Below are 21,364 nucleotides of genomic sequence, written 5' to 3'. Positions count from 1 at the left end.
ACAGGATAACCTGAATTAAAGTGATTATGCTGAGGGTTCCCTCAATCTCTCTAGGAGTAGCTCCCATATACTCGCCACCCTCCAGTCATTCAAAAACAGAAGAGTGAGAAGATAACGTAAATAACGGTTATTTCGTCAATACTTCGTATCCTAAAAGGTAGAAACAGAGAAAACAAATTATCTGTTTATTAACCCTCCATTTTATTTTTTGGTTTTGTTAGATGCAAGTTAAAGAGTAAGGTTTCTGTAAAGTGTGCGAATATAGAATCAAGAGTATTTGCTGTGTTGGTGCTGGTTACGTGGGTGGACCAACAATGGCCATCATTGCTTTGAAGTGTCCTCAAATCAAAGTGACCGTAGTTGATTTAAACGCCGATCGCATTGCGGCGTGGAACAGTGATAACCTGCCCATTTTCGAGCCTGGTCTGCATGAAGTTGTAATGCAGACCCGTGGTAAAAACCTCTTCTTCACCACTGATGTGGAGAAGGGAATTGAAGAGTCTGACATGATCTTCCTTTCTGTAAATGTGAGTGTGTTTGTTGTCGGGTTACCTTCAGACTCCCACAAAGACGTTCGGTATCGGTGCTGGAAGCGCGGCGAACCTGCGCTATCTGGAATTGGCCGCTCGTACAATTGCGAAGGCATCCAAGAGTGACAAGATCATCGTCGAGAAATCTACCGTGCCTGTCCGCACTGCTGCGACCCTCCGTCGCATTTTTGCGGAGAACAACAAGGAGCACACTCTTGAAGTGGTGAACAATCCCGAGTTCCTGGCCGAGGGAACCGCCATCAACGACCTTCTTTCTCCTAGTCGAGTTTTAATCGGTGGCGAGACCACTCCGTCCGGCGAATCGGCGGTTCAGTCTCTGGTGAACGTGTACGCGCAGTGGGTGCCGCGCGAGCGCATCATCACCATGAACACTTGGTCTTCGGAGCTCGCCAAGCTCACGGCCAACTCGTTCCTCGCCCAGCGCATCTCCTCCATCAACGCCATCTCTGCTGTGTGCGAGAAGGTGGGCGCGGACGTCCGCGAAGTGTCCCGCGCCATCGGAGCGGACCCGCGTCTGGGCAGCCGCTTCCTGCAGGCGTCGGTGGGCTTCGGCGGCTCGTGCTTCCAGAAGGACGTGCTGGACCTGGTGTACCTGTCGGAGAGCTATGGATTGACGGAGGTGGCTGCGTACTGGAAGCAGGTGGTGATCATGAACGACTACCAGAAGCAGCGCTTTGCACGCCGTGTGATCCACGACATGTTTGATACGGTGGCGGGAAAGCACATCGCCATGCTGGGCTTCGCCTTTAAGAAGAACACGGGCGATACCCGCGAGACCGCGGCCGCCTATGTGAGCAAGTATCTGCTGGACGAAATGGCCCATATCGTTGTGTACGACCCGAAAACGTCGGAGACTTCGATGTACATGGAGATGGACTATTCGTGCGGAGTGAACGAGGATACCGTGCCGCAGCTGAAGAAGGACCTGGTCATGGTGAAGGATCCGTACGAAGCCGTGAAGGGCGCCCATGCGATTTTGGTGATGACCGAATGGGACATGTTCAAGGATCTGGACTATGAGCGTATTTATGAGAGCATGGCCAAGCCGGCTTTCGTTTTTGATGGTAGAAACATTCTGGATCACAAGAAACTGCAGGGCATTGGCTTCCAGGTCTACGCAATTGGCCAGAATCTGTAGGTGAACCAGTTCATTAAGTGAGAGATGGGTTGTTTGTTTGAGACATGGAGTGGAGTAGAGGGGAGTGGAGTGGAATGGAATGAAAAGAGAGGAGTTAGACTTGTTTGTTTTCGGAAGAGAAACAATTGTTTGAAGAGAGGACGGAATTCGTGCCGATTTGTGGAATTCCGTTTGAACAGACTATTGTTTGTTTTTGGGTATCGCATTCGGATTTACCAGCGAGGATGAGTTCACCCGAGAGCGAAAGCCCCAGCGAGGAAAGCTATGGACCTGTGAAAAACCTCTCTGACCTGAAAGATCCGTTGATTCGACAAATCCGTGTACGACGATTCCCTTCCGTCTCCTACGCCTAGGAACTAAATAAAAAATTGCTGCAATCGGAGCAAGAGAAGGAGAAGATGAAAACCGAGCTGGACTCGATTCGGACTCTCTTCTGTCAAGAAATGCGAATTAAAGATGGCGGCAAAGTCGATTCCCTCGCTCTCTCTCATCTAGATGGGTCTATCCGAGATGAAAGCTCGCTTTCGCGGCTATCGACGACGTATGGAGGAGACGGAGGAGGCCCGAGTCGTTGAGCACAACCGGAATGTTTCCGAGCTGTTTACCAGTACATCGCGGGTTCGTGCGTTCTCCGCTCTAGCCGTGCTCCAAAACATGCGACTCTACGAAAAACGCGTCAACGACACCGTTGCTGCCATCGTAAGCCGAGCTCGGTACGCGCTTGATCATCCCTCTCTTCTCTATAGATCCGAATCCGTTCTCTCCGAAGAAACAGTATTCCCTTCCCCGTTTCCACGTTCCTCGTAGTTTTCACACATCGAATCCAAGCTCGACGAGCTCATCCAGCATCGCTCCGCCTCCCTTCAGCGAAACGCCCAGGCTCTCTCGCGCGAAGTAGGTTTCCCGCCCTTTTTCTTCGCGTTCCTCACACGCAGCAGCAGCTTCGTCTCGACGAGCTCTCCGCGGAGAACGCGCAGCTGCGCGACCGCCTGGCCATTCTGGAGAGCGTCCAAACCGCCCTCATCCAAGGCCGCGCGTCTTCGTCTTCGTCTTCGTCATCGACCTTGTCATCGACCTTGTCATCGACCTTGTCATCGACCTTGTCATCTTCGTCATCTTCGTCTCTCCCTTCTGTCGACGTCTGCTCGCTCCGCGAGGAGCTCGCACAGCGCTCTGCGCAGATCCAGCAGCTCTCGGCAAAGCTCGCCGCCATGGACGTACACTCGGCAATTCCCGGTGAAACCCAGGCAGAACTCGCGGAGAGCGAACGCGTGCGCGAGCAGCAGCACCAGCAGCTCCTTCTCCTCGGCACTTCCCGAAATGGAGAAACTGGAGAAACTGGAGAAACCGTGGAAACGGAGGAGGTGGAGAGGCTGCGTGTGGGAGAAGCGGAGGGGAGTGAGGCGTAGTTGGAGGTGGCGCGGTACCGCGGGGATCAGAAGGAAGCGGCGATGGGTAGGCGAGGAGGAAGAGAATGAGCGCAGAGATCGCGGCGTTGAAGAACAAGAACCAGGCGAGCCAGAGCCGAGTGCACGATCTGTAGGTGAGGGAAGGGAGGCTTACGGCAGAGAGGAGGAGCTGGAGGTGCTGCAGAAGCGGTTTGAGCAGAGTCAGAAGGAGTGGACCGAGCTACATGCACAAGTGGGGTTCGAGGAAGGCGGTCAGGGACAGTGCCAGGAGAACGAGAAGGTCGCGACCACGGTGGTGTCGCTGCTGCGAGAGAGCGTACCCGCGGGGATGGGCGTGAATTGGAGGACGAGAACCACAAGAAGGAGCTGGAGAAAGTCGTGGAGACGTGCCGAGCCGAGATGAATGAGGAGTCGCTCCGCGATGTGCTGCAGGAAACGAACTTTTACTCGCGACAGAAGGAGTATAACGTGATGGCCATCGCCTACCAGAAGATGGAGGAGTTTTTAATGAACCGCATTCGGCAGCTTACAAATATGGTGAATCGCAACAATACGCTCGTCACGGAGAGTTTGCAGGCCAACGAAGCGATGTCCATTCCGGATGGAATGGTAACGATGGTGACGAAAGCGCAGCTGATGGAGATGAAGAAGACGCTGCCGGTGGTGAATATGAATTATTTGAAGGAAGTCGTGGTGAAGTCAGTTTGAGGGAAATGTTTGACCGGCAGATTTATCAGTTTCCCGCGGGGGTCGAGTGAACGAACGTTTTTGTATCCTGTGTTAAAAACGCTGCTGTCGCTCGGAGAACGCGAAATGCGTGTAGGTTTCTATTTTGGAGCGAGGGAGCGCGTAATCGAGTAGATTCTGCGAGGTGATGTATCCTATAAACCACCATCCCGAATTCCCATCGATCGTCCTCTTGTGAAGGACAACCGATATATCGACTCCTCGTCGCTGTTAGATCTATTTAAACGCTCCTCCTCTGTTTGTGAAACAAACATGAAAACATGATGCTGCGCTCTAGCATGCGAACACGTGCAAATCATTTCAACTATTCAAGCAAGTTTGATTCACGCCACTCGATGCTTACGATCGATGATGGCCTCTAAAAACCGCAGCGTTGCGCGATCGCATGGCTTCAAACGGCTCGACTTCAAATTCTGCCGGCGGATTCACAGGGCGGCCCATCGGCTTCATCAATGGCGGATTCATCGCATACTCGGCCGGATAGCTCACCGGGTGGCTCACCGCGTGGCCCACCGCGTGGCCCACCGCGGCGTCGACGGCGCATCGCGCGGGCGGGTTCAGCGCGGAGACCTTGGAGGGGTTCATCGACGGGTTGATGCCGGGCGCCGCGAAGCCGGTCGCCGAATTCGCGAGATTCGAAGCAGCAGCAGCAGCAACAGCAGCAGAAACAGAAACAGAAGCGGCGGCAGCAGAAGCGGCGGCGGCGGCGGCAGACACGGCGATGGGAGCGGAGTTATAGTAACTCGCAGCGCTCCCCACCGAGCCGCCCACGTGCAGCCCCGGATTCCCCGGTTTCCCCGGTTTCCCCATCGAATTCGGCATCGAACCCATCGAATTCGGAAAGTGGGCGGGAAAAGACGCGGCGTTCGGCAGCGAATTCGGCGGGTTCGGCGGCGGCGCGGCATTGCCCACCGCGCTCGGCAAAACCGCGGGAAACGGCGGTGCGTGGTTGACAGAATTCGGCACGATTTTCGCGACACTCCCCGCAAAATTCGGGCCGATTTTCGCCATGCTAGGGGTCCCCGCGGGACCGGGCTCTGCGGTCTCGATCCCCGCGGTTTCGATGTCGGCGTCGCCGCCCTCGGAGAGGGACTCGGAATCCCCGCGGGAGCTCTTCTGGACGACGGCGAGTGCGCCTTGGAACCTACACAACAGCGCGCGTTCCCGCGGTTACTGCGTATTTTCGGGGAAGGAGTGAACGAAGCGGCAGTGTTTGCGCTGGCAATTCCCGCGGAGAAAGTCGCGGCAGACCTGCACGTTGTTCTGCAGGATGGCGTCGCTGCTGCCCTCCGCCACCGTCAGTTCCCCGCTCGCCTGCCGCTCCACCACGTGCAGGAACCGGCACCGTTCCCCGCGGGTACAGTGCCCGCTGCGATAATCGCGGCACGCGTACGGCAGTTTCCGCACCGACGGCTCCGCCTCCCCCGCGGGGGACGCGCCGAACGAAGCCTCGAACGGCCGCGGGAGCGAGTTGTGGGAGTTCCCGCGGGAGTGGACGCTGGGAGGGTAGCGGGTCCCGCGGGGCTCGGGGAAGGGCGTCCCGCGGGGGAAGGCGGCGCCGCGGTATTGCGCGGGACGGACGTACTGGGGGAGAAAATCGTAGTCGGAGACGAGAGGAGGGTCGCTGGAGAGCGGGCGCGAGGGGCGGTCGGCGGAGTAGGCGGGGTAGCGAGGGTTGATGGGCTCGTGCTGCGAGTAGAAGCCCTCGGAGGGGCTGGAGACAAAAGAACTGGACAGATGATGTCCGCGAAGGTGGGCGGGATAGTCACAATTCAGTACCGGCACTTTGGGATAGTGCGCCTCTTCGTATGCGGCAGGGTAGTTGAGATAGTACATGTCCTTGGGGGGGATGCGGTCGTTAAGAGAATTCTCATGATATCGGGAAGAAAAGTCCTCGTGAACCCGATCATGTTCCAAAACCAAGGAGCGGTGAGATTGATGGGCATACCACTCGGGAACGACATTACCTTCTAAATCGATGTTTTCAGATACAGCATAGCAATAGTTATCAACTCCCAAGTCTTCCCGAGAGGGCGAAAAACTAGAGAACTGATTAGGACCACTGTCTGTAAAATAACTCCACACAATGAGTACTACAGTCAGAAATAGCCTTACGGTGATGGTTCATCAAGAAGAGTAAATTACAAAAGCTTTGCAAAAATAAATGTCAAGGGACAAACCGGTGTGTGAAAAACGCTCAACAAGAAAAAGATCGGTCAAGAACCTAGTTTGCCCAGTATTTTTATATAGTTAATGAGCATTTCCGCGGGAATACGGTAACATGTTGAAACAAACATTCCACGAAATTAAAACCCCATAAGGTCGTCCAACTCCTGCAACACCTGCGAGGTTGTTTCACTCGATGTTTGAAAAGTGTCAGGTTCCGTAATATCATTTTCGACACTGTTGGGTAATGGTAAATTTAAATTTGCTGTAGGTATTATCGACGGTTTGTCTACGGCATCGTAACAGGACAAATCAGAAAGTCCCATTTCTGAATACGAGAATTTTGTAAGGAGATGTGCCACATTCAGATTCTCCTATATTTTCACGAAAATTCCAAAGTCGCTACACTCACTGACTTCTTTTCATCTGTATTAATTCCAATTTCCGTGAGGAAATCGGAGAATTCATTATCACGAATATATAACTTGGGTTCTTCAAGAATGTTCATCCCTTCCAGATATTCTTCCTGGTCACTCTCACTTGGCTCTACCTGCTCAGCAACATCAACTTCCGGCAAAAATGTTCTTTCCTGCTGTTTTTCTTTGTGAGCAGCGCTAATTTGTTTCCGAGAATTCTCCGATAATGTGCCCTTGTGCTTAGCACGATAGGCGAGTCTTGATCTTCCCATAAAAAGAATAGTGGAACAATGAAGAAACTGTTTGAAGCAATTTCGCGGTGGTATGCTCGAGCTAATAAGGCTACGTAGGATAAAGCTAGGAAATCACGTAATGATGCAGGTTGAACGTTTGGATCTTTGCTGGTGCCATTGTTGGTATGTACACCATGTACGAAGCAAGCCAAGGACTCCTTCATAGAAAGGTGAAAGATCGTTGGAGTGTAAGTCATTGTTGGTGCTAGCAAGTGTAGGCTGTCGAGTATGAGAGGGAACATCCAGATGAAGCAGATGATGATTGGTTAGACGATGATGATGATGATGACGACATGAAGCATTAACTCACTTTTATACATGATTTTGTGGAATTGCTTTATTCTTTGTTGCTATTCAATCTTCGGATCTTGTGTAGAAGGTGTATCTAGAGGGAAAAGAGAAAGGAATATTGAAATAAGATGTTGTTATGATACACTATTGGTCTACTGTAGAATGAACAAAAATGGTTGGTTCGCTGGGATAAAACACAACACCCGAACAAAAAATTAGATTACTATTCGATAGATTACAGTGTAATACAACAAATGAAAAATCGATTATCCAGCTAATTCTACGAAAAACGTAGAATTGATCCTGGCTCCAAAGAATGTGTTGTTTTATGCCTTTTCAGTCAATTAAATGCATATCATAGCATGCCAACAGGATATCAGTTGAGACCATAGCTGAAAAGAAAATGATTGTGTTAGAATAACCGCGGAAATCTCCAACATGAGCATAGAAATAGTTTTATAATGGAATCTACTCAGGAGGTAAAGAAACCTCCAGCAATGCAACGATTCCAGGAATACCTGGGAAGGACGTTATCCTTCAACAAAATTGTCTGGCTGTTTTTTTATGTAAATATGCTTAACTATATTGAAAGATTTATTATTTCCGGAAGCGCTGTTGAGATAGAAGAGTTTGTTGAGCAATCTGTCCATGGTTCAAAGGATACTTTTCTGGGATTGTTGCAGAGTGCGTTCATCTTGGGTTTTTCGATCGCCTGCATCATTTTTGGATATGTTGTAAAGAGCGATTCACCATTTTCAATTGTTTGCATTGGTTTGTTGGTCTGGACGGTAGCATCGCTCGCTAGCGGTCTTGCTTTCAACTACTGGATGCTTCTGTTTGCACGACTGTTTAGTGGAGTGGGAGAAGCTGCTTTTCAGATTGTCGTTCCCACATTTATCGACGATTTCTCACCAAAAGACCATGTGGGAACGTCGATGTCGCGCCTGTATATGGCCATTCCAGTGGGAACGGCAGTGGGCTACGGTCTTTCTGGCTTTGTGGCCGAGTATTTTTCCTGGAGAATCATGTTTCTCGTTTCTGCTCCTCTCATGATTCCGTTCATTGTGGTGTTACACTATTATCCAATCAGCGTGTTGAGGGATGCGAAGATCTTGAACAATGACTTTGGAGCGGAGGAGCCGAGCGCTCTTTCCAATCCGCAGAATGATTGTTCTCCCTCGAAGGAATCCACTGCCGAGGCGAATCAAAAGCCTTTGGATGAAAGCGAAAACGCTAAACTGTTCGAGAACCAATCGCCGATGCCTGGCAAAGCGGAGGTGCGCGTGGATCCCGAATCCATGAACCCCATCGAAAACGAAAAAGCGAACGAAACCACCGATCTCACCCTTGAACAAAGCGAAACCTTCATAAACGATCTCATTTGCATGATTCGCACCCCCACATTCATTCTGGCCGTCCTGGGCGAGGCCATTGCCGTCTTCATTTCCACCGGCTTCACCTCCTTTGGCAATATTTTCCTTGTCAATCTCCACATGTTTGAGTCGGAAAGCATCAGCTCCGTGATGATTGGCTTTGTGGGATGTATGGCTGGCATCGTCGGCGCGTCGCTTGGAGGCATCACACTGAATTGGGTGATGAAACTCCGCGATTCATACACAGATCTCTTCAACTATTACTCTCATTTAACACTGTACTATTCGAAATAGGGTCACTGAGTCGCTAGTTTTTCTTTGGTCGCAGTGACGTTCTGCTATCTCTGCATGTTCAGTCTTTCTTCGCGCGTTCTCTTCCTCGTTTTCTTCTTCTTCGGCTGCGTTGCGATTTTCGCTGCGAATCCTTCGTGGACTTTAGTGATTCTGAGCACAGCTCCGCAGTCGATCCGATCCCTGGCGATCGGCATCGCTACGATTTTTTACCACATGCTGGGCGATGTTCCGGCGCCGATTATCATCGGGAAAATGATCGATGTGTTCATAGCTCGCGTGGAAACGGAGCGCCAAATCATTGTGTATCGCGGTGTTCTTCAAGGACTGATGTCTCTCTCGATTTTGCTTGTTGGATTGGGTTTGGATTGTGAGGAATAGCTCATTTTTTGGTCGTGGGGATTCGCTCTGGTGTACCGAGCAGAGAAAGCAAGGCCAAAGCCCGCGTCGAATATTCGCGCTGAACGCGCTTCGGTTCTCGAGGATGACGCGATTCTTGTTGCTATGACTGATGCAACGACCCAATTCACTCTAAAAGAGGTTGAACCAGAGCCAGAACCAAAACCAGAGCCAAGCCCAGAGCTAGAGCTAGAACCAGAACCAAAACCTTCATTATTAGTTTGGACGTGTTTGTTTGACAAAACGTGTACTTCGATTGTCATTTGACTGCTCGGTTTCTGGTTTTTGGATAAATTGGAACGGATTCTGTCTGTTCATACGATCGATTCGGGTAGATTCTTAGCAGGAAATCCATACAGACTAGTTGATACCACTTCCTGTATTATCGTCACGTTTTCTTTCATTGTTTCTCACCCTTCCATCAACTCGATTCACTCATTTCACAAACTTTTGATCCCTCTTTCCTCAACCAAACACACACACACAATACATTCATAACCCTCTCATTCCCTTCTTTTCCACTCCATGATTCCTCAAACAAACACACCTTCTATATATCAATGACTATCCCATTCCTCGTCTTCTCGCTTTCTCCTCCGCGTTCCCTTCGTCCGCTTCACCTTCACTCGCTTCCCCTCCATTCCATCTTCGCTCTCCTCTTCGCACAGCGCCTCAAACTCCGAGTTCCCCGTCGACGACCCCTCGCTTCTTCCCCGTTTCCCCTCTTCTACGCGCTCCGCCATCGCCGCCACCGGCTGCTGCGCCAGCAAAAAATCGCGGGAAATCCGCGCGAACTCCTCCATCCCGGGCATCTCCTCCCCGGAAATCCTGAGCTCCGCGGCATTTCCGACGAGCCAGAAGCGCACAGAGCCATCGACGGTCTCCACGCGATAGACGGACTGGCGACCGGTTTGGAGAAGGGCGATGCAGTGGTTTCGGTAACCGGCCTCGCTGGAACCGGTCCGTTCGAGATGGAGCGCGTAGCTGGCGAGCAGCTCGTTGGTGGTGAGGTCTACGAACATGGAATGCAGGTGTTTGATGCAGGTGGACACGACCTTGTCGAGCGTGTAGAGAACGTACCCGCCCGTGCCGATTTGCCGCCGGCAGGACTCTTCGAAGTGCACCGAATCCTGGTCATTCCGCAGAAACGAAAGACACGAGTTCACCACCTCGTTCACCTGCTCCCACGCCGTCGGCTCCGCCGCGCGCGCGCTCTCCGACCCGTCCAGATGCGCCTGCCGCTTCGCTACGCTCGAGGAAGGATGAAACGCCCACTGGGAGCGGGGATGTGGAATTCATCGCGATGCTGCGAGGCCTCCAGAATGATCTCCACGACTTCTTGGAACCGCGAGTATACCACCTAGATCGGAGAAACGTGGAAACTCGACTTGGTAGAACCGGTAAAACGCGTAGAGCGAGGAATTACCGAAAATCACATCCCGCCGATTTGGCATTTTTTCCGCGGTAAGCGACGAAATCCGCGCCAAGACCGAGTCGAAATGCTGCTTATCCTGCGCGAACAGCGAGTTCTCCTACGATCAAAACCCGATCACGCCCCCACCAGCTCGCAGTCGCTCACGAAACTCTCCGAAAAACCGAAAAACCGACTCACGCAGTAGAACAGAAACGTCCGCAGCCGTTTCTACCGTCAATTCCCCGCGGGAACCCCACCATGTCGGAGTACGGCAGTTGCTTCTTCCCCGCGGCCAGCAAAAACCGCAGGACCACGCGATGAATCAGCGGAATGCTCAGCGCGAACTGCAGATGCGGCGGGCTTTGCTGGTCGCTTCCCTCGCGTTTCGCCTGCTCCGCGCGCGCCAGCGTGAAACTCCCCAGCCGTCGACTTGCCTCGTTCTACGTTTCCACGTTTCCCCGTTTCTACCTTGATGGCGTCGATGAAGGGCTTGATATTGGTGTTCTTTTTGTCCTGCGCCTTGAACGTGAAGCTCCGCGTGTCCAGCGAGCGATGATAGTTTTCCTCCTGGATCGCGCGCCACTGCTACGCCTCACGGCTTCTCCGTTTCCCCACGGCCTCCAGCACGTTCCTCTCCTTCACCCAGCGCTCCTCTTGCTCGCGTAGTCTCCGCAGAACGCGCGGGAGCGTGGTTCGCGGCGCGTTCTCCAGCATCTCCAGCACCACGCCGTCGACTCCGCTCTCCGCGTACAGCCGCCGAATCGCGCGCCGGTCCAGCGCCGACAGCCGGCCCACCTCCAGTCGCTGCGGCCCGGGGCCCTCCGCGTCCAGAGCGCGCGCCAGCGCCTCGAGAGAGCCGGTGCAGTGGCGATTGGACTCGATGAGCACGTCGGTCTCGAAGTGATCGTCCTCCACGCGGAACAGCGCCTCCGCATGCAGGTTCCGATGAGCGTACTACGCGGTACCCCGTTTCCACGAACCGACGCCCGCCGCGAAGTTCTCCGAGCCGATCGGACAGGAGATCCACGCGTCGTTCAGCAGACTGCCCTCCAAGAAACTCCGCTGCGAGCCCCCGCGGTGCAGGTACGAGCTCGGCAGCAGATGGTACGACGGCGTGCATTTCGGAAGCTTCTTCACCTGCTCCGGCAGCAGCGCCGGCGGACGCGTCGTTATCTACCATTCCAGAAATCGCGGCGATTTTACCAGGTCGCGCGGAACGCCGCAGCGCAGCAGCATCGACGAGATCTGCTGCAGAATCTGCGGAGTATGACGAAACAACGACTCGCACAGCGCCACGAACTCCGCTAATGAGATCACCTTCTGCGATTCAAAAATGTGGGATAGCGCAACGTCCGCAAACAGCGCGCAGATTCGCAGAAAGTGCTCGAAACGGATCAGTCCCGCGGAACTGCGCAGCAACGCGAAGTCCGCCACGTCCTGGTCGCTCCCCGCGGGAATCTCCGACTTGGCGGGAGGAAGAACCGCGGGGAGCGGCTTGTCCGGGGGTTTCGCGGGGGCGGGGAAGGAGGGCGGGTTCACCGCGGGGAATTTGGGGTAGGGGGAATAGAGCGAGGCGGCAGGCGCAGAAACGACGGGATTTCCCGCGGGGATCGACGCGATGGGTGGATTGGTGGAAACAGTGGAAACCGTGGAAACCGTAGAAGGCTGGGAGTGGGGATTGGGGGGGAGGAAGGTGTGGAAGTCATTGACAAGATCGGGATGACCATGGAAGAGCTTGCGAATCTGGAAGTAAGGGAGGAGAAGGAGGGAGAGAATACCCGCTCTTCCACGCTAGAAATACTGAAGTCGCTGTTCGCGTGGCTCCGAAGAATGGAGATAAATTCATTATACTCTTTATCACCGCTATCTTTAAAACGCTCCTGAATTCGGGAGACATATTGTCGAATATGTCTAGATCACATGTCCGCTTCCCAAACATACGAAATGTAGTTTGCATCCGCTCCAAAGGGATAAGAGTAATCCACTTTGGGACAGTACTGGTCAGGGACAAAGCGATAGAATTGGGAAAGCAACTCGCTGTTTCCTGACAGCAACTGAGTCACACTATTGACAACCATCTCAATGCTGATTCTAATTGCTTACACCGTAAACAAAACACCATACTTATTATGGCCGTAATCACAGATGAGTCTGAGGAAATTGCTGACCACGTCGGACGATGCCCCAAACTGCTTCTTCATCTAGTGCTGAACATTCCTCTTCAACCCCAAACCTCTTCGATGAATTGATAGCCAACATTCATATTTTCCTGAGCAGACTGTGTTCCCACAATGCCCTGCTCCATTCAAATGCAACTATGTGTTTTTATCAAAAGAAACGTTCGGTAATTTGCTAATACAAGTTTTTGAAACTGCTTGCCGCGGGAAACAGTCCACTCATCCTTCTTCTTCTTCATCTCGATCCACCTTTTCATAGCATTTTCCATGTAGATGTGAGATAAAACAAACAATAAAAACAAAAACTCACATAATCGTACAACATGAGTTCATCTTTTTCGCCTGCTTGTAGAACATTTTCGACTCTGCCCGTTAACCGCCACCAACAATAACAATTCCATTTCCAAAGGATATGATCCGAAAGATCGTTCGACTTTCCCACCAGATCATCCAGCTTCGTACCTCGCTCCAGCACGCTGTCAATCGTCTTATTCTGCATTTTCTCATCGCTTTATCCACGAGCCTACCAGCACGTTCTTTGTCTCGTCGATCTGCGTGTTGATCTGCGTGATCTTATCGCATTTCGCTGGATCTTGATAGTCCTGCAGCGTCTTCGCCAGGGTGGGAACAGGGAATTGGTTGTCCTCCTTCGCGTTCTTCCAGCGAGCCCTGCAAGTTAGCACAGCTACAAATGACAAAAAAGTACATGTATTTGGTGTCGAAGTCATCGAGCAATTTCGTCTCCAAATTGAACGCCACACGCGCCGGATATTCCTTATCCGTTACGATCACCGCACCTAATCCATCCTGACGAAGGTAACAATGACACATGTATTCTATGCGAAAAAACACACAGAAACTGGCTACCCTCGTGGGATACACTCTGTCGTTCAGCAAAATTCGTTCTCTGGATCAGTGTTCGCGAGATGAAAGTTAGCATCTGCTTCACCCTGCAAATCAAAACAAAGAGAAGCCATCCTACGCAGTCTTCTGGAAATAGCTAAACTGCGAAAGTTCGCACTCCTGGCAAAGAACGACTGGTTCAGGGGTATCCTTCTTCCACTTGAGAATAGCAATGCTGAGCACCTTCATGGTTGAGTCTACTGTTCGTAGATGTGTTTTTTTAATGTGATCAAAGCTCCTTTTTGTGGTACGATGATGTCTATCTACTCTCCATTGTTTAGTGTTTATTGCATTCTTTTCACGATGATCTATTTCAATTTTCAACAACCACGGGGAATGGACAATTTTGGCCAGGCATAATAATCATGACTTCATGACCACTGTGCAGTCTCTGAGAAACCTGCCATCTCTAGATATTCTTTGGAGTCACTCTAATCAATATGGTGGTAAAGTACGTATCGATTCCCACACATTCTAACCATTTATAACTTCATTTCTCACTTTTCCTAGGACTTTAACCTGCTCTTTCTCGGAGTACAAGATTTATCCTGGACACGGAGGCATGTACATCCGCAAGGACGGACAGGTAATTTCCATTCTGTTTTGCTCATCTCCAGCCCGTGCACTTCCTCAATCACAAGTGCTGCTCCCTGGGTTCCCAGAAGAAGAAGCCTGCTCGTATTCGATGGACTACTGCCTGGAGACGTAACAACAAGAAGATCGAGGTAAAGAAGCTGAAAATCGTAAATTGAATAGGCTGCTGAGAAGAGCAAGCGCCGAAGCAAGAAGTCGTTCAAGGTTCAGAAGGCTATCTGCGGCATGAACGTGCAAGATATTCAGAAGAAGAAGGATCAGAAGCAGGAGATTGCCAAGAAGTCGCGTGAGGCCATTCTTGCGTATGAAATTTGAATAATGAATAAGGGTTAGTGAGATCAAGAACCGTCGTGCGAAGAAGGCTTCTCACAAGTAAAAGGTGATTCTGCTGCGATTAGGGTACTTGTGAAAAGAATGAATGAATTGTTTTGTTGATATCAAAGGAGATATAAAGAAAAGAAAGGCAAACAATCAAAGTAATGAAACTACATTTCCACGTTTCTCGATTCATATTATCCAAATTCGGGTATTATAGCGCTATTGAAAGTCAGAAATGCCTTCCTATCAAGACGAGGACAAAGAGAGCATGTATGGATATGTTCTGAAGGTTTCCGGACCTTGTAAGTGTTTGGTTGAAGGGAAGTAAGGATTTAGTGGTTGTAGCTGACCATATGTCTGGAACAAGTATGTATGAACTGGTGAGAGTGGGATATGACCGTTTGGTGGGTGAGATTATTAAACTTGAAGGCGACACTGCTTCAATTCAATGTTACGAAGAGACTGGTATTGAAACAGATAAATATTGACAAATAGCGGGTCTAACGGTGGGTGATCCTGTACTTCGTACAAACACTCCGCTTTCTGTGGAATTGGGTCCTGGTATCATGTCAAACATTTTTGATGGTATTCAACGACCTTTGGAGGTTATTTACAACCAATCACACTCTCCCTTCATTCCTCGTGGAGCGGATGTTCCAGCGCTGAATCGGTAATTCTATTTTTGGATTATTGATTAATGCACAGAGACCGGAAGTGGTTATACACCCCTCTGCATTTCAAGGAAGGCGATATCATCTCGGGCGGTGATATTTTCGGTGTGGTGTACGAGAACGAGCTGATTCCGGAGCACAGCATCATGTGTCCTCCGAATCTGAAGGGAACAGTGGTGAAGGTGTATGGTGGTGAGACGGACGGCAAAGAAGAATTGACTCTGAACGACACGCTGCTTGAGGTGCGCGACGAGACGACGGGCGTGGTGAGCAAGCTGACGATGTCCCACCTGTGGCCGGTGCGCAGCTCGCGTCCGGTGATCGAGAAGCTTCCCGGGAACCACCCGCTGATCACGGGCCAGCGCATCATCGACACGCTGTTCCCGTCGGTGCTGGGCGGCACGTGCTGCATCCCCGGCGCGTTCGGGTGCGGGAAGACGGTGATCTCGCAGGCGCTGTCGAAGTACGCGAACACGAACTGCATCGTGTACGTGGGGTGCGGCGAGCGCGGAAACGAGATGGCGGAGGTGCTGTACGAGTTCCCCGAGCTGAAGACGGAGCTGAACGGGAAGGAGATCGGCATCATGAACCGAACGTGTCTGGTGGCGAACACGTCGAACATGCCGGTGGCGGCGCGCGAGGCGTCGATCTACACGGGAATCACGATCGCGGAGTACTTCCGCGACATGGGAATGAACGTGGCGATGATGGCGGACTCGTCGTCGCGCTGGGCGGAGGCGCTGCGAGAGATTTCGGGCCGTCTGGGCGAGATGCCCGCGGACAGCGGCTACCCCGCGTACCTGTCGGCCCGTCTGGCCGCGTTCTACGAGCGAGCCGGCCGCGCGCGGCTGATCGGATCCCCGGCGCGCGAGGGCTCCGTGACGGTGGTGGGCGCAGTGTCCCCGCCCGGAGGCGACTTCTCCGATCCCGTGACGACGGCGACGCTGTCGATCGTGCAGGTGTTCTGGGGACTGGAGAAGAAGCTCGCCCAGCGAAAACACTTCCCAGCCATCAACTGGCTGGTGAGCTACAGCAAGTACGACCGCGTGCTGGAGCCGTTCTTCGCGGAAATGGACCCCGAGTTCATCGCGATGCGCAACCGCGTGCGCCAAATCCTGCAGGAAGAGGACAATCTGCAGGAAATCGTGCAGCTGGTGGGAAAGGAGTCTCTCTCGGAGGACCAGAAAGTGATCATGGAGGTCGCGAAGATCATCCGCGAAGACTTCCTCCAGCAGAACGCCTACTCCGAGTACGACTTCACCTCCCCTCTCCACAAATCGGTGGGAATGCTCCGAATCATCACCCATTTCTACGACTGCTGCATGAAGGCCATCCGCGATTCCCCCGTGGACGCCAAGGTGACGTGGGCCCACATCAAGGCCTCGATGACCGATCTGATCTACAGAATCACCTCCATGAAGTTCTATCACCCGAAACTGGCGGTGGAGGAAATGAAGGCGAAGTTCGACGAGCTGTATGAAGACATCGACAAGCAATTCCGAACATTGATGGAATAAGGGAAGCAAAGAAGAAGGAAGGAAGGAAGGAAGGAAGGAAGGCAAGAATAATGGGATAAAGGAAGAAAGAAAGAAAAGTATTTTGTGGTATGCTTTTTGCACTGTTTGTGGGTATACATTACTACTACGCATGTCCTTGCTGCTTCGAAAGGCCGCGTGTGCGACACGAACGCTCGCTAGGGGACTGTTTGGGTTCGGAAAAGCCGGTAAACAACGGCAACAAATCCAAGAAGCGCAGAGTGGATTCTTTTCGGATATTTTATATTTAGAAATGTGTTCCGTCTTTGTGGATCCATTGTCGAAGGTTGGTTAGCCCGAGTGAGCGATTATACTCTAGACTGATCTCAAATATATACCGGAGCGGAATGTTTTTCTAGCAGAAACGATCGGAGTAGAATACGTAGCGATTCGTGCTGATTTTCTCAAAACTAGCCAATTCGCGATGGAATTTACATTATGAGTCCCAATGAAGCAACTTTAGTGATCGCAGAAGAAAAGCAATCAACTGTTTGATCCAAACAAACAAGAAAAGCAGATACAACACCATCCACGGTGATGGTAAACGACGTTTTTCTTTCTCCCAGCAATGGCGAGAAAATCACATAAAAATCACGAACAGGATTCGTGGGAACATTGCCCTGTAACTCCTCAAAAATGGATGTGAACTTGTCAATATCCGCTATTGTGATGGCTGGATACGTTTCATTCCGTCGGCACAACATGTACCGATTTTGAGTAAACTGGGTAATTGTGCTTCCTAATGCTGGGATAACGGGCTGTCCTGCGCGTTTAGACAGGAATTCGCCGGTTTCCGTGTAGAACGATGTGATCTGGTTAATCACGATAAAAGTGAGCTGACGCGTTTGTGTCAATTCTTTCATTCGCATATACAGAGATCGAAACACTTCCGCACGCTTTATATAGTTCTAATGGAGAGTCCTATCCTTCCAATACAGTGGTTCCACTACCACGAAACAGAGATGTGATCGAATCGATGATTACCACGCGAATCGCACTGTTTGATGGATTTTTCAATCGGTCTTCAAGTGAATCCTGCACTATTTAGAGAGATGAATTACCTTACGAGTAAACTCACCAAATCTTCGTAGGAACGCACTTTGTTTTCGATAAATATGTTCTCACTAATCTGATCAATAGAAAACTCGGGATGGCGGCTCTACAACACACGATTCTCTCCACAAATACGCAAAATGCGTTTGAAATATCAGCAAGACGTTGTGTAGAAAATGATGACTCCGTATCAATGTACAATGCTTTTCCATTGACTCCACGATCCTTCTCGCTTAAAATACACTGCTTATCAAAGCTAAAAAATCAAAATACATTGACAGCCAGCTGAATAGCGAGTTGGGACTTTCCAGATGAAGATTCTCCCGTTATCTATACTAAGAACGACTAACAATCCACAAACTTCCGTAATGGAATGCAGCGGAATCCCTCCCTTCAGACATTTGTCAATCGATCGACACCCTGTTGTTAAAAACGCCGTTTGTTGCTGTTGGAGCAGCTCTTCTGCAGTCTGACATTGCTCCAGGATCGCGCTCATTTCCTTAAAACAAACATGCCATATAGTACAATAACACTGTTCCTGCAGTCTTCTGATCTCTTCTCTGCGTCTAGGAGAAGCGGAAAGCGAATAGAGAATCGAAATGACATCCTCCATGACGTCGAGCGTCTTCTCCTCCAGCGGTCCCAAATCCAGCTCCTCGTCGATTCTCCGTTCGATCTGCACCTCCACAAAGGAATGCATTGCGGCCTCCATCTGCAACACAAACAAAGCGAACTGCCTCTGCGTTTCATTCAACGCAGCGATTTCGCTCCACCTCACATTCACAAATGGACTCTCTATCTCCTGATTCAACACCGCGCTCACCGCCTGCTCGATCCCGACCTCCTTCTCTTTTGCCGCCAAATCCACGAAATCGCGAAGCGACCGCTTTCCTTCATGCGGAAATCGCGTCGGAACCGGCCCCTTGCCCTTCACCACGAACGCTTTCAACGCTTTCCGGAACTCGGAGGGCGGCAACGCGTCGATTGCGTCCGAAAACTCGCGGATATCTACCATCAAAGCGTGGAAACCGTGGAAACCGATCGTGTTTTTGGCTCTTTGCGCGTGGTTCAGCAGAACGCAAAGCGCCAAATCGGCGAGAAGCGCGGATTGCTGCGCTCGCTGCGAAGTTCGCAAGAAATGGAAGAGAATTCGCTGCATGACGGCGTCCAGATTGCAGTTATAACAGCATTGAAACGGCGAAGTGGATGCTGAAATGTTTACAAGAGCGAATAGCAATTGATGGAGAAGAATGAAATCGGATGATGACGATGATGATGATGAAGAATGAAGCAACAAAATGGAAGAAATTTCACTGAGTTCATGAATCAAAAATCGATGAAAATACACAAACAACTGGCGGTTTTGATAAAACGAATTCGAATTCATTCGCCACAACCGCAGAAACGTCAACGGATTCAATCGGCGAAACAGCGATTCCGACTTCCCCGCGGAATAGTATTCCGTCAGCGACACGGCGAAGCGACACAATTCCTCGGTTTCCTCGGTTTTCATCACCGGAACTCCCTCCATTTCCGTACGAACCCGCGGTTTTTTCGCCAGCCAATCCACGTCCTGACAGAAAGATTCGGCTCGTTTCGATCGGGGTTTGTCGACTGTTAGCGCGCTTAACAGCCTTTCCAGCGCGTTGATTGGCTCCTTCTTCGCCGTTTGATTGACTTGATACAATGAAAGCATCCCATGCAACACCCCGACGATTTCGCCGTCCGAGTCAAACAGACGCAGAAATTGTTCCACGATCGCTTTGGGAAGCGTACAGTGGTTCATCTCTATCAATAACCACGGTCGAATGTGCTCGAGTGGCACGAGTTTCTCCAGCAAATGCGCCAAAACGGACCAGAAAAAGGCGGAATAACTGGAATTCGAGGATTTGCGGATGATTTGCTTGAGTGTCGCCACGGCGTGGAATTAAAGAAACACAAACCGAATCCAAAGGATATCGTCAGGCGTCCTGGCTCCTCCATTTTTCCAAAAATCGACACGATTTCAGTCACAGCACTTTCGTACTACAAAACAATGATAAAAACCCGATCAAATGCAAACCGAATTCGCGGCGACGTTGGGCAGAACAGTTCCGAGCGTATCGACGACGGCTTTCCACATGTTTTGGCGCAGTTCGGTGTGAAGAAACAGCCGATCCATGATGGTATTCAACTCGTGGGGCTGCTCAGCGATCCATTCCTTCGCGTTATTTCAAAAATAACCGCGGCATACGCGAATTCGTTTCACGATGGAGGTCACAATCGCGGGGTTCTTGCAGTTCTCGCGGGTTCGGGAGAGAACGAGGTACGTCAACGCGCTCTGAAGCTGGCAGGGCTGTCGAATGTCCTGCGAATGAGAGAAGAGGAAACGTGGAAACGAGGTTCTCGACGTAGGTGAGGAGGATGGGAGTGATGCTTGAGTTATTGAGATTGATGCAGTATTGGAGAAGACACGTGAAATCGACAGATCGCATGTAACTGACTAGAAACGAATCTCGAAAAGGAGAAATGGAGGTACAGAGATCGCAATACGCGCAGACATTCGTGATAATCGAGGCGTAGTCTTCGGTGAGCTACCAATAAGGGGAAACGTGGAAACGAACGAGTTGATTTCGGTCTTTTGCGTCTTTTCGCATGACGTAAATCATAACTTTTTGCAACTAGAAATGATTCATTCCTCGCTTTTCGCTACCAGCGAGCTCGAGTTCGTTTCCAATTCCATTTGCCGCGGGAAAACGCACGTCAGCAAACACTACACGCCATCGTTTCTTCCAAAAAACGCCCACCATGATGAAGACAAGTTTGGTTTTTCCGATGTTTTTGTAATACTCCGTTTTCCCGCTGGCTTTGATCATCTCGGCAGTGCTGTAAATCAGCTCCACGACGCTCGACGAATCGTTTGCGTCCACGTTGCAACTCTCCGGGAGCTCAATCAAATGCATCCAGTCGATTTCCTTCTTCTCTTTCGCAGTGGTGTGCTGCAGATATGCGATTCCAAATAGCCTTTCGAACACTGCGATGCTCACAAACTCCACGGCCCCCTGATATGAATCGGGGTTTCGGTAATTGTTATACTTTGTTATGAAGAAGAGGAATTTAAAAAGCCTTCGGAAATGGGCAAAGGAGCAGAAATTCGACAGATACAGAATCGTATTCCCCATGTTGTCTCCGTACGGCGACATCAATCGTTTGTCCTTCATGGATGTGGAGGTGTACACGTTCCCATTCATCAGAATTTCGTTGGTTCGATAAAGCTCCTTCCAGTTCCGCGAGAACAAATACATCATGTCTCCCAGAAAGTTCACGAACATCGCGATCACCATCTGGTTCTTCTGCTTCGACAGAATCGACGAGATCACCGCGGAAACCTCCTCCACTTGGATCGACCGCTCGCGAAACCGCTGCAACGGACGCACTTTCTCCTGCATGATCGTTCTCCGGATGTGAATCGCGGAGGAGAACACCAGATAAATCAGAAAGAAGAGATTGCTCAGCGAATAGACGTCCTCCATGGACTCGTTCTCTCGACACACGCAACACACGCAGTTAATAATCCCCATCGCGTACTCCGTGGGCGCGCACGACATCAGATTCATCAGGAACGACATGGAGGAGATCACCATGT

The 21,364-nt window shown here is 50.9% G+C and overlaps 11 protein-coding genes; 6 read left to right on the top strand and 5 right to left on the bottom strand.

Annotated features, from left to right (window-relative positions):
* Nucleotides 1–265: 265 nt before the first annotated feature.
* GSBLH_T00003433001 (uncharacterized protein) lies at nt 266–1,689 on the top strand (the record flags this gene model as incomplete). XM_013042185.1 has 2 exons in its annotated part: nt 266–527; nt 559–1,689. The coding sequence occupies exons 1-2, from the start codon at nt 315–317 to the stop codon at nt 1,687–1,689; spliced, it is 1,344 nt and encodes a 447-aa protein (XP_012897639.1). The 5' UTR covers nt 266–314.
* Nucleotides 1,690–4,184: 2,495 nt separating this feature from the next.
* On the bottom strand, nt 4,185–4,667 carry GSBLH_T00003432001 (uncharacterized protein; the record flags this gene model as incomplete). The annotated part of the gene is made up of 1 exon (XM_013042184.1): nt 4,185–4,667. The coding sequence occupies one exon, from the start codon at nt 4,665–4,667 to the stop codon at nt 4,185–4,187; it is 483 nt and encodes a 160-aa protein (XP_012897638.1).
* A 348-nt stretch (nt 4,668–5,015) lies between these two features.
* On the bottom strand, nt 5,016–5,973 carry GSBLH_T00006650001 (uncharacterized protein; the record flags this gene model as incomplete). The annotated part of the gene is made up of 2 exons (XM_013042183.1): nt 5,016–5,911; nt 5,961–5,973. 2 exons carry the CDS (start codon nt 5,971–5,973, stop codon nt 5,016–5,018), a joined length of 909 nt encoding a protein of 302 aa, XP_012897637.1.
* Nucleotides 5,974–6,717: 744 nt separating this feature from the next.
* Nucleotides 6,718–7,057, top strand: GSBLH_T00003431001 (uncharacterized protein; the record flags this gene model as incomplete). XM_013042182.1 has 3 exons in its annotated part: nt 6,718–6,773; nt 6,809–6,908; nt 6,939–7,057. 3 exons carry the CDS (start codon nt 6,718–6,720, stop codon nt 7,023–7,025), a joined length of 243 nt encoding a protein of 80 aa, XP_012897636.1. The 3' UTR covers nt 7,026–7,057.
* Nucleotides 7,058–7,472: 415 nt separating this feature from the next.
* GSBLH_T00006649001 (uncharacterized protein) lies at nt 7,473–8,678 on the top strand (the record flags this gene model as incomplete). Its single annotated transcript, XM_013042181.1, has 1 exon — nt 7,473–8,678. One exon carries the CDS (start codon nt 7,473–7,475, stop codon nt 8,676–8,678), a length of 1,206 nt encoding a protein of 401 aa, XP_012897635.1.
* A 953-nt stretch (nt 8,679–9,631) lies between these two features.
* Nucleotides 9,632–12,689, bottom strand: GSBLH_T00007135001 (uncharacterized protein; the record flags this gene model as incomplete). Its single annotated transcript, XM_013042180.1, is given in 12 exon segments — nt 9,632–10,320; nt 10,344–10,434; nt 10,463–10,606; nt 10,679–10,716; nt 10,721–10,928; nt 10,933–11,073; nt 11,104–11,442; nt 11,473–11,661; nt 11,692–12,231; nt 12,267–12,399; nt 12,430–12,579; nt 12,613–12,689. Coding segments are annotated over 12 exon segments (2,739 nt in total).
* Nucleotides 12,690–12,918: 229 nt separating this feature from the next.
* Nucleotides 12,919–13,775, bottom strand: GSBLH_T00003430001 (uncharacterized protein; the record flags this gene model as incomplete). XM_013042179.1 has 5 exons in its annotated part: nt 13,648–13,775; nt 13,533–13,615; nt 13,372–13,501; nt 13,193–13,334; nt 12,919–13,158 (listed from the first exon to the last, which is right to left on the bottom strand). The coding sequence occupies exons 1-5, from the start codon at nt 13,755–13,757 to the stop codon at nt 12,919–12,921; spliced, it is 705 nt and encodes a 234-aa protein (XP_012897633.1). The 5' UTR covers nt 13,758–13,775.
* A 166-nt stretch (nt 13,776–13,941) lies between these two features.
* GSBLH_T00003429001 (uncharacterized protein) lies at nt 13,942–14,585 on the top strand (the record flags this gene model as incomplete). XM_013042178.1 has 7 exons in its annotated part: nt 13,942–13,950; nt 13,982–14,019; nt 14,079–14,154; nt 14,186–14,293; nt 14,325–14,393; nt 14,427–14,464; nt 14,496–14,585. The coding sequence occupies 7 exons, from the start codon at nt 13,942–13,944 to the stop codon at nt 14,536–14,538; spliced, it is 381 nt and encodes a 126-aa protein (XP_012897632.1). The 3' UTR covers nt 14,539–14,585.
* Nucleotides 14,586–14,715: 130 nt separating this feature from the next.
* GSBLH_T00003428001 (uncharacterized protein) lies at nt 14,716–16,766 on the top strand (the record flags this gene model as incomplete). XM_013042177.1 has 4 exons in its annotated part: nt 14,716–14,782; nt 14,817–14,945; nt 14,976–15,150; nt 15,186–16,766. 4 exons carry the CDS (start codon nt 14,716–14,718, stop codon nt 16,666–16,668), a joined length of 1,854 nt encoding a protein of 617 aa, XP_012897631.1. The 3' UTR covers nt 16,669–16,766.
* Nucleotides 16,767–16,798: 32 nt separating this feature from the next.
* GSBLH_T00003427001 (Tetraacyldisaccharide-1-P 4-kinase) lies at nt 16,799–17,181 on the top strand (the record flags this gene model as incomplete). Its single annotated transcript, XM_013042176.1, has 4 exons — nt 16,799–16,907; nt 16,938–16,972; nt 17,006–17,068; nt 17,101–17,181. The coding sequence occupies 4 exons, from the start codon at nt 16,799–16,801 to the stop codon at nt 17,179–17,181; spliced, it is 288 nt and encodes a 95-aa protein (XP_012897630.1).
* Nucleotides 17,182–17,607: 426 nt separating this feature from the next.
* GSBLH_T00007134001 (uncharacterized protein) lies at nt 17,608–18,754 on the bottom strand (the record flags this gene model as incomplete). The annotated part of the gene is made up of 5 exons (XM_013042175.1): nt 17,608–17,721; nt 17,753–17,845; nt 17,875–17,982; nt 18,013–18,069; nt 18,101–18,754. The coding sequence occupies 5 exons, from the start codon at nt 18,752–18,754 to the stop codon at nt 17,608–17,610; spliced, it is 1,026 nt and encodes a 341-aa protein (XP_012897629.1).
* Nucleotides 18,755–21,364: the final 2,610 nt, after the last annotated feature.

The sequence above is a fragment of the Blastocystis hominis genome (genome assembly GCF_000151665.1).
Source record: "Blastocystis hominis, Singapore isolate B (sub-type 7) whole genome shotgun sequence assembly, scaffold_3".
Classification (NCBI taxonomy): domain Eukaryota; class Bigyra; order Opalinata; family Blastocystidae; genus Blastocystis; species Blastocystis hominis.
The sequence above is the reverse complement of the archived record's forward strand: the minus strand, read 5'-3'. Positions and strand labels throughout refer to the sequence as shown.